The following is a 10,362-nucleotide window of genomic DNA, read 5'->3' as shown; positions in this document are numbered from 1 at the left end:
TACTGAATGTGTTAAATAAATGTCATTGTCCTAGAACATAAATGTATGTTATTGGTAAGGGATTATTGGGTGAGCATGCTTTCTTTGGACCATAAATGAGTAGGAACAGCTTCTTTGTAAATTAGAATCCCACCTTGTCCTTACTATACCTGCTTTGAAGAAACTAGCCCTTTTCAGCATTGTACCAGGCACTTTGATAAATGTTGGTCAAATTTGTTTTGGTTGCAAATAACAGAATCAACCTAGGATCAAAGACCACCCAGGATTTTCGAGGGACAGGAAGCCATCGGTAACCTAAGATGCACTTTTTCTCCACCTCATACATCTGTTTCTCCATGCACAGAGTGTTAACAGTCTCCTCCATTCAAGAGATAAGCCCAGACTGACTAGCCAGATTCTTTGTAACAGCATCAAGAATCGAGCCCACTTTAGGTCAGCTTTCCACCTTCAGTCCAATTCTATGGTTAGGTGAGGCAGCTCCCACATAAAAGGGGTCATTTTGTGTTATATACTTGATATACTTCAAAGGTGCCCACTACTTTCTACCCTTTGGGTGCCCTATTTCTCATCTGTATCAGGCTTGGGGCTGGTTTCTCATCAACATGCCCAGGTTTTTCCCTTTCCTGGCTCAATTCCTACCTAAATATTATAGTCTCCAAACCTGCTGCTTCTGCCCCCACCCTACTCCCAACCTTCAGGAGACTCTGATGCTTGGGGCTCTGTCCTTGGCTTGGTCTGAGCCTCAGCCTTCTGCTGTATCTTCTACAGCTAGACACAGAGTCCGTCCCTTCCCCTGCAGTGTCTTCTTGCCCTTACCAGAACCTGATGCCTGAGACCAAAAGGATAAGTCAGTGACTCTATCGTGCTCGCTCTCTCATCTCTGTTTCAACTGTCTTTATATATGTCTTGGGTTATAAGGATCCTCTAAAAGTAGTTATTTATGAGTCAGACCCCACAATTGTCTGGCTCTGTTCCCAACAAGTTTATCTTCTCTCTTCTTTCCATGTATGTATGACACACAACCAGAACCAAAGCCAGCCTAATAATAATCCCTATGCCAATGCTGTGCTTGAGATTGCAAAGTGCTCTACTCAGACAGAAAGCATAATGTGCTTTAAATAGATTTTTATTTTTCTTTATATTAATTTTTTTCTCCCATAGAGGAATAACATTAAAATCTAACAATCAGAATCCTGTTAAACACATACACAGGCATGCCACATGACTGGATCGAGGTGGTTGTGTCCTTGAGTCTGTCAACATGTCACAACATGGTCAACCACCGTCTTCTCATTTCAGCCAGTCTCAACACAAAACGCCTATGAGGGATACACTCAACTTGTTGGTTCCATGTGGAACTAGGTGGCAAAGCAAAAGGGAAGATACAAGGGGCTCCAATGTGTCTGCATTCAGTCCCCTCACATAAAGCCACATGGATCTGAGAAGGCATCCAAGAGCTCTGGTGGGGTCCTTGTTGCATCTAAGACATTATAGGTCAGAACAAATTGATCAGGGTTCCAGGTGGGGGTCGGGGAGCAGGCATACCCCAAAACAGCAGCAAACTGCATTCATACACACATGGTACCCTGCTGGGGCCAAACTGGCAAAAGCTGGAAAGTGACAGCCAGCTTGAAGGGAGCACTCAGACGTATTGAGGAATTACTGTAAGTCGCCCTTTGATGTCTTGGGTCTGACTCTAGAAACGGGTCCCTCTGACATACTCAGTTTTGGCAAAGTGCTGGTAGTATTGACATTAACTAATACAAACTTCTTCACGGTCTCTGAAAACATCAGTCAAGACGGACTCTCTCACCCCCTCCTGTCTAAGGTTGCATAGGACTTTGTGAATTCAGGTTTCCTCATGTATTCAAGTTCTGTGGTTTAAGAAAAAGAAAATCCTGAAGCATGCTCAAGGTGAAAGGCACATACACAGTCAATACAGTATGACGAGGTCTGATGCTTCAGGAGTCAGACTAGCAGGAGACTTGAGTAGTGTTGGTTCTTAGAAATCTATACATACTCAAATGCTACAGAATCTACAGGAAACTACGAAAACACATGAGCCTTACCAGCCAGGTGGTGAGATTGCCAAGTTCTAGAACTACAGGAGCCTCTAGAAATATGTGTTAAGGGAGAGGCCTTTTGAAATTTGAACCAAATGCCCTATAACTCACTCTTCTCCCCACCCGCCCCAGAAGGATCATGGGGACTGCCCAGGACTGAGCCTCTGCCCCAGCTGGCAGCAGAGGAGTAGGCAGGAAGAGTTGCAGGGAGCTGAAACTCCTCTCAGAAGTGCTGAAGACCCTAAGCTGGCTGTGAAGTGACCACGGGGTAGCTGGAAGAAGAAAAGCAACTAGGTTGTAACTGCAGGAGAACCTTGGCGAGAGAAGCAAGGTTGTCAACTACTGGGGCCCTAGTGGACTGGCATAGGGTCTTTGATCTGCCTTTACTGTAGATTTGGTTTACTCCGTTGGATAGGAGACCCCAACAGGAACTTCCTCTGTCCCCATCCCAGCAACCATGGGGCTACCCCCCTCCCTTATCCATATACCCAACCTGAGGCTTGGGGCTATAGGATCAGGGAGGGCAGCTGCCTTTACCCTCATGGGACTGCAGTTTTCCAACCAAGCCTCAGCTTGGTGGTGAGGCCAAGAAACCTGGAACTGGAGTGAGGGGGAAGACCTATGTTAGTATGTAACAGGAAATCTTAAAAGTTTCAAGGAAGAAAGAACACACACTAGAAAAGGACAGTTAGAGGAAAAGGGAAGCAACTCGGGGTATCCCAAGAAGCTGTTGCTGGTGTCTGAGCCCAAAATTCACTCCCACTACAAGAAGGACAACACTGCATGTGTCCCCTCTTGTCTCACCCAGGGATTCTGGTTCCCTCCTCCAGTCACTTACTGGAGAAGAGGGCAAGGGGAACCACAGGGCACCCATTTCTCCCCATCAGACTAGGAAGAGCCTTGGGGGAGGAAATGTGAGGGCCTGACCCTGGGTAAGAACTATTTGGGGAATGGGCCAGTGGGGCTCCTGGCTTCCTATCCAGGAGTGTTTATGAGTCATCCTAGGCAGTGTGTGAAATACAAGGCCAGAGGCAACATGAAGGCTGAGCTGTCCTTGGGATGGCTTCACCCCACAGCTTGTCCTTCCCAGCATCATTCTCCTGCATTCTTACTCTGGGGTGTGCACATTCCCTGCCTACAAGCCCTCTGGCCTGCATCTCTCCTAAACTAGTTCTAGCACCTTGGGCATGTGAACAGATGGCCAGGATGGCAGGGTCTTGCCCAGTCTCTACTCCTGGGGTGACATGTTGGGGATAGGGCAACAAGGTACTAAGCCCTTCAGACTCAGGGGTGTGCAGAGGGGTGGATTTCTAAAGAGATTTGGGAAGTGGGATTATAGGCAAGGGAAGTGGGGGCAGACTTCAGGCTCAAGCCCAAGAGGAGGGCTTGGCCTCTCTGAGCAAGCACAGTGCCAGTTCCCATGGTGCCCTGTTCCCTACAGCTTCTTAACCTGTATGTCCTGTTTCCAGTAGGCTGCCTCTTTCCCTCAGTTCCCTCCACCTTCTCCCTCTAACTCACGTCTCACAGTCCTGTTCTACATACTTTACCTTTCCAGGCCTAAACAACTCCGAGGGGAGAGGGAAGGAGGAGACTAAAGGCAGAAGCCTTTGGCCTCAGCGCCCACTCCCCCATCCATTTGGGAGCGAATTACTGGGAATGAATAAGGGAGCAGGAGTGAGCGTAGTGCCAAACATGAGAATGGGTGAGGCTTGTAAAATGGGACTTGAAGGCGGGGAAAGAGCTAGATGTGGGAGAAGAGATTAGTGGAACAAGGAGTGGGCCAGAGGTACAGGACCGGAGGGCAAGGATGAAGGGGAATGTCAAGGCAGAGATGGGGACAGGGACCAGAGAAGGAGGGAAAGATGGAGTGTCAAGGGGGAAGGAAATGGAGGATTAGATGCCAGGCTTGGGGTCGGAGGGTGAAGGACAGGAGGGGGTTCAGAGGCAGATCAGAGGATCAGAGGTGGGAAAATCGAGGTGGGGGAGGGGGGCTAGCACCCCATCTCACTTCAGGAGGAGGGAGGTTGTAGTGTCCCACCCAGGTGGGCTGCGGGCGCTTCTCGAGCAACACACTGGCTGCGGCGGAGGGGCCCGACAGGGTCAGGAGTCGGCGAGGGGTCTGTGGTTCGGCCGGAGGACCCTCAGTAGTTGAACTGGCGCTGGCACGGCTGGTAGACGAAGCTGCCCTGGTGCTTGGGCCGCCGCGAACGGCTCTCGCGGGCGCGGTTCTGCCGCTGCACCACCTTGGCGCTCAGCGCGTGGCGCTCCGCCCGCTGTCGGGCCCGCTGCAGCCGCCGCGCCTGGCCCGCCTTCTCCAGTAGCGCAGGCCGCGCCGGCCCAGGGGCGGCGGCGTGGTGCAGGACCCGGGGCTCGCGGCGGGCGGGCGCCAACTCCCTGCGGGGACAGAGCAGGGCTCGGTCAGGACCGGACACTCCGCCCACCCAGTCCCCGCACCCTCGCCCTGGCACAGTGCTGTCTCTGCTCTTAGGGCGCCCAGTGCCCTTCTAGTGGGTCCCAACCCTTCTTCCGAGCCAGCCTGGAGATGCCTCCTCCGTTCTAACCCCTGCAACAGGTAAACCGGACTCCAGGGAAGGCTCGGCTCCCAACTCCAATTCGGTTCTAACCTTCCAACCCAGCCTCTGAAAACCCCACCCCTTCGGCGCTCCGCCTAGCCCCTCCGCCAAACCCGTCCCAAGCCTCCCAGCTCTCTCTCTCTCCCAGGCCCCGCCCGGGCCACGAAGCCAGGCCTCGCCCTCTCTTAAAGCTCCGCCCCTTTCCCCTCAGGCCCGCTCCGAGCCTCGTCCCCGCCCCCGGCCACGAAGACACGCCTCTAAAGGCTCCGCCCCTTTGGTGCGGGGCGGGCTCCTGGGCTCGCTCCCCGGTCTCCAGGTCTCCAGGCCACGTCCCCGGCCAGCTCACCCTTCGCTAAGGTCGCCGTCAGGCAGGGCAGCGTCGGGGTGCGGGGAGGGGGGCCCAGGCTCCAGCACTATGGTGCTGCCGGTGACGTAAACGGACATGCTGGGGTGCTCGATGAGGAGATCCTCCAGGGGGCTGCTCTGGAGGCGGGCGGGCCCGAGTCCGGGCCCCTCTGCAGTAAAACAGGCGGGAGGGGTAACAAACCAGCTCTCGTCCATCAAGGAGGGCGCGGGCGGGGGGCGGCCTGCGGGGGCAGGGGCGGCCCCGGGGCTGGGTGGAGCCGCGTAGCTGTCTACGGGGCGCGGGAGGGGGAGCCATGCGGAGGAGGGGGCGCAGCGGGGAGGGACACACACACACACACACACCGGACACAGTGGGGCGGGGAGAGAAAGGGCATCGTTAGTCAGACCCGCAGCCCCGCCTGCCGCGCCCACGGGGCACCCACGGGCCAGGAGTCTCGACTGGCTGCCCTAGGGCACGTGAGGTGTGGGCCCCAACGCTGCGCTGCCAGGAGACGGCCCGGGCTTTGCGTGGGATGGGGCCCTGTTGCCTTCAGTGTCACTGCCTCGGCCCCATTTGCCCAGTAGGCCGGGGAAACTCCCCAGTGCCTTAGCAGCTCCCTTCCCCTCCGCTGCTCGGCCGCTTGCCCTTTCACAGGCCCAGGAATCAGAGTCCGGGCCCCCGACCCAGGCCTCACCCGGCAGATCAATGATGAGCCAGCCGTCCACTTCATCCTCCTCGGAGACCAAGGCTAGGGGGCATTCCGGGTCCTCGGGGGGAGGGGGGGTACTGAAGAAGAGGCTGGTGAGGCGCTGGAACATGGCCGGGGATGGAACGGCCTCAGGGGGGCGTCCTACGGCAGTGTAGAAACCTGCGAGGTGCGGAGGAGGAGTCAGAGCCCCCACCGACTTTAGTCACTACCCCTGACTCCGGGCTGGGGATCCCACCCCCAGCCCCCAGAGCGCAGTGAGAGTACGACAGGGGTGTGTGGGGAAGCTCTGCGGTGTGTGCACGATCTGGTAAGTCCGTCTGCTTTCAGGCTTTTTCTATTTTCTCTGTGACCTTAGGAAGTTATTTAACTTCTCTGTGCTTTAGTTTTCTCATCTGCCAAATGCCAATGATAAAACACCTTCCTCTGGGCCCTTATAAGAATTACATGAGCTAATAAATAGCATCCTCCTCTGGGCTCCATTAAGAATTAAATGAACCAAACACAAGGTGCTTAGAGCCATACTCGGGCACAGAGTAAGCATTCAATAAACGAATCAATTCGTTATTAATATTACTGCATGCTCTAGGGACATGGAAGGAGTGATATATATATGACCAGATTCTATCAGGAAAGGTCTCCAGAGGGTTGGACATCCAAGCTGGACCCTGAAGTTCTCCAAGCAATGAAGAAACTGTCCAATATTGTGATTACTTATTATCATCATCATAATATAGCTAACATTCATGTGCTAGGTACTGTACTAAGCACTTTACCTATATCACCACCGGTACTTCTCACAACAACTCTAGGAAGTGGGTCTAATTATTATCTCTCTCTTACAGGTGAAGAAACTGAGGCTCAGAAAGATAAGGTAACTTGCACAAAGTCTCACAGCTAATAAGACACAGAGGTTGGATTTAAACCCATGCTATCAGATTCCAGAGGCAGCACCCATAATCACTATAGTCCCTTGCCTTTGCTGGATTAGACATTAGTCTAGATTAGGCATTTTTAACTTGGTGGCCAAGGTATTTTTCTGGGAAGAAGTTTTCATCATGATTTCCTAGTATCACTCCTTGACCCCAAATACTAAGAACCACTACTTGAGCCTGTATGGCTTGAAAAGTGCTAGCTGGCAGAAATCCCACAGAACCGCCACCATGGTGATTGTGTCTGTCAGACAAGGTTCTAAGATCCTGTTCCCTTGGGCCCTCCCCCCCTCACCCTCTATACCTAAGCTCCTGCTCAAGGGCAGCATTCTTGGCTAGGGGGAACATCAGGTTGCCTGGCCCCAGAGAAACAGCAGGTCAGTGGGAGGTGATGATGAAGGGTGGGCCTGTCAGACCCCAGGAGCCCTTAAGGATGAGCACTGAGGGTTGGACCAGGACCCAACCCCTCAAATCAGTCCTTCCCTGGATGAAAATGAGGAAGGAGACCCCCTGGTCCAGGAATGGAGACACCAAGGAGGTGGCTATAGATCTGCCCTTCTCCCCACTTCAGCCTACCTTAGGACTAGGCCTGGCTAGGAGTCCCCTGGGTGTCCCAAAACTTGTGCCTCCACATCTGTCCCCTGAAGATGGTCAACCATTTTGCTACTGAGACACTTGTCACCTTCCTCTAGGGATGATTCCACACTTCCTGTAGAACTTCCTGGGGGTATGTCCACTTTTCCATTCCCTGGAGGCATTCTACACCTATTGCTAACCTACCTGAGGTTTTGGGGTTTTTTTTTTTTTTTAAGATTTTTCTTATTTATTTGTCAGAGAGAGAGCACAGCACGGGGAGCGGCAGGCAGAGGGAGAAGCAGGCTCCCCGCTGAGCAAGGAGCCTGGTGCGTGACTCGATCCCAGGACCCCAGGATCATGACCTGAGCCAAAGGCAGACGCTTAACTGACTGAGCCACCCAGGCGTCCCCCACCTGAGGTATTTTTATGCTTGTTGCTACCTCTCCCATTCCCTGGGTATGTTTTCACACTTGCCACCAGAATTATTCCAACCTCTATAAACTGAGAGTATTTCCGCATTTGCAGACCCACAGTGGGCTCCAGAAGGAAAGTGTTCCCTGGGTGCTGGCTTCTCTGGTGGGAGATTTACAGAGATTATAAAAGGTTGGGCACCCCCAACTAGGGTCTGCCCAGCACAAGCCACATATCCCAACCCATCTGTTAGCCATGGGGAGTTAGTGACTCAGTTACCAAAAATCCAGAAAGTTTGGCCCCTCCTGAAGGAAGGGAAGATTGGAGCCTTGATGAGGCACACCCTCCTTGCAACAACCTACTACTTCAGTGAGAAGATGAAAGGGAGGTTAAGAACTGTTGCAGGCCCATCATATTCACCTGGCCCATTTTACAACCTGAGAATCCGAGGAAATAAGTCTATCCAAAGACATAGAGCTAGATGGTGGCCAGGCAGGTGTAGCCCCGGGTCATGAAACATCCAGTCCAGAGTATACACAATCAGGAAAGCCTCAGCAAACAAGCCCCAAAATGTAATGATGCAGGAGCAATAGGGAGGTCAGAGAGGAGTCAGAACTCAGCGAGTCACTTCTCATCTCAGAACCCCTCTGTCCATCTGTAAAAGGGCTTGGAGTTCCTGGCACCAAGATTCACCATGCATTTACCAGAGCACCCACTGTGCAGCAGAACCTGCCGTGGGTCTCCTGTAATGACACACAGATCAAGGTAAAGGCAGCCCGGGCAAGGGGGGGGGAGCTCCCTGCCTGAAGTCACACAGCAATTAAGTGACAGAGCCAAGAGGGACAGCGCACCAGCCAGGCAGTGCCCGCCCCCTCTCATGACCACTAGGGGAGCCTCCCGGATTTTCTTTCCCATCTTTGCCAGCTTCCTGATTCTCACATTCCCAGCCCTGCTCCAGGGGGAACCATTCCCTTTAATAACTACAGCAGCTGTGCCCAGAATAGCACTTGAGCTCCAAGCCATCTCTACCCCACCCCATCCTTTAGCAAAGCGGGCTGGGGTGGGACTCTTGGCCCAGTCTCTGGGCCCATCCACTTGGAAAGCCAGAAGCTCTCCTTCTCCTACTCGTTTCTCCTGCCCCTCTCTGTGAGCAGAGAGAGGGGCAGCACAACCCTACTCCTCACCAGCACTAGGCCGGGTCATGTCCTTCTTAGGAGACAATGCTGGGGGTTGGGAAGGTAAGAAAGGGCCAAACAGAGGCAACTCTCACCCTCCATCCCACCCCAACATCAGTCCTGGAGACACCCTGATGCAGCCAATGACTCACCTTTCTGTGGTCCAAAGAGCTGGGAGGCAGTGATATTGGGCTCTGGGACTCCAAGGTACAGAGTGAGGGTCAAGGCCACAAAAGGGGACCCCGTCTCCAGAGACCTCCTGGAAAAAGATCCAGGAATGAGGGGACCTAAGAGCCCCACCGAATTTGGATGGTACTGAGCCTAAGGTAGAGTCAGTCCCCAGTGTTAGGAGGATGTGTAACTTGTTACTTGTATTGAGTTCCTACCAGGCATGTGCCGTGGCTAATGCATCTGTCATTCACTCAGTAGTCATGACTCTAATTGGCTTCATGACCTCGCGTAAGCAACTTCCCCTCTCCGGGCCTCAGTTTCCCCTTCCATGAAATAGAGTCTAAGACCCCTTGTTTGGGGGCTGGGAGTGACATCAGCTAAAGCGCGGCGCACAGCAGTGAGATGTTACAGTAGTCCCGGGGTGCAGAGCTTGGAGCTGGAGAGAGGGTATTCCGCCATCTGGCGCCGCCCCAACGACCTAGAGCTGGAGCTCTGGCTGCCCCTGAACTCCTGAGGACCACCCGCCCCCCAGCCTAGACCCACCAGCGCCTCCCGAACCCAAGGAGAAAGTAGGGAATCGGAGGCCTGACCCCAACACCTGGGTTAGCCTAGGAAACTGCCGGGGCCCCTCCGGTCCTGCTGCCTTTCAGCGTCCCTCACCCGTGGGCCCAGCCCCGACCCAGCGCCTACTGGGTCACGGGAGGACAGGCGACCCGAGCCGGGGGGCGGTGCCGGCCTTGGTGACGTCTCAATGTCATATGCAAATAGGGAGACGTCACGGTCTACCGGCGTGCGGCAGCCAATCGGGAGATGGGAATGCAGCCCGGCGGCCGCGGGCGGAAACAAAGACCCAGGAGCAGGGACCGCGGGGCGTGTCTCCAGACGCAGGACCCCCCCTGGGCCGAAGCCGGTCGGGACTCACCTGGGGGAAGGAGCGGTGAGGCGGGCGGGGGGCTCTGAGGTAGATGTGCGGCGGAGCGTCCGGGCGTCGGCGTTGATCACAGGCCGGGCTGCATCGCGGGGGCTGGACCGGGAGGCCGCGGGGCTCCAGCTCGGAAGCTCGCAGCTGCTGCGCTCGCCCGCGGAGCTTTGAGACTGTGCGGCCGCTGCCGGGCTCACTGCACAAATTGGAAAGTTCTAACAGCTGATTGTGACGTCACAAAGGGGCCCGCCCGCCTCGCGTCACCGGCCGGCGGTGCGGTGGCCAATCCCAGGCTGCGGATACCCGCACCCCACCCCCCTCCACGATTCGCTGGCTAGTGGATCCTGTCCGGGAGCCGGACTCCGAACCTCGGGGGGCCTCCCGGAGAGCCCACTGGTGCAAGCTTCGACTCCTTGCCGCAGGGCGACCCACGGACCTCTTAATGAGGAGGGTCCCCACTCCCTACGAGATCCCCATCTTCCTGCAT

General features: G+C 54.7%; 1 protein-coding gene across 3 annotated transcripts; it reads right to left on the bottom strand.

The window, feature by feature from the left end:
* Positions 1-1,110: 1,110 nt before the first annotated feature.
* On the bottom strand, positions 1,111-10,066 carry TP53INP2 (tumor protein p53 inducible nuclear protein 2). 3 transcript variants are annotated; one of them, XM_021688962.2, is made up of 4 exons: positions 9,876-10,066; positions 5,677-5,850; positions 4,983-5,271; positions 1,111-4,457 (listed from the first exon to the last, which is right to left on the bottom strand). In XM_021688962.2, the coding sequence occupies exons 2-4, from the start codon at positions 5,798-5,800 to the stop codon at positions 4,205-4,207; spliced, it is 666 nt and encodes a 221-aa protein (XP_021544637.1). In that variant the 5' UTR covers positions 5,801-5,850; positions 9,876-10,066; the 3' UTR covers positions 1,111-4,204. The 3 variants fall into 3 exon arrangements, with proteins under 3 accessions (XP_021544637.1, XP_044774535.1, XP_021544638.1); XM_044918600.1 differs by having other exon boundaries at positions 4,983-5,151; positions 9,876-9,939; XM_021688963.2 differs by lacking the exon at positions 9,876-10,066 and adding an exon at positions 8,935-8,965.
* Between the last annotated feature and the right edge of the window lie 296 nt (positions 10,067-10,362).

Source organism: Neomonachus schauinslandi, chromosome 10, assembly GCF_002201575.2.
Source record: "Neomonachus schauinslandi chromosome 10, ASM220157v2, whole genome shotgun sequence".
In the NCBI taxonomy this organism is placed as follows: domain Eukaryota; kingdom Metazoa; phylum Chordata; class Mammalia; order Carnivora; family Phocidae; genus Neomonachus; species Neomonachus schauinslandi.
The sequence above is the reverse complement of the archived record's forward strand: the minus strand, read 5'-3'. Positions and strand labels throughout refer to the sequence as shown.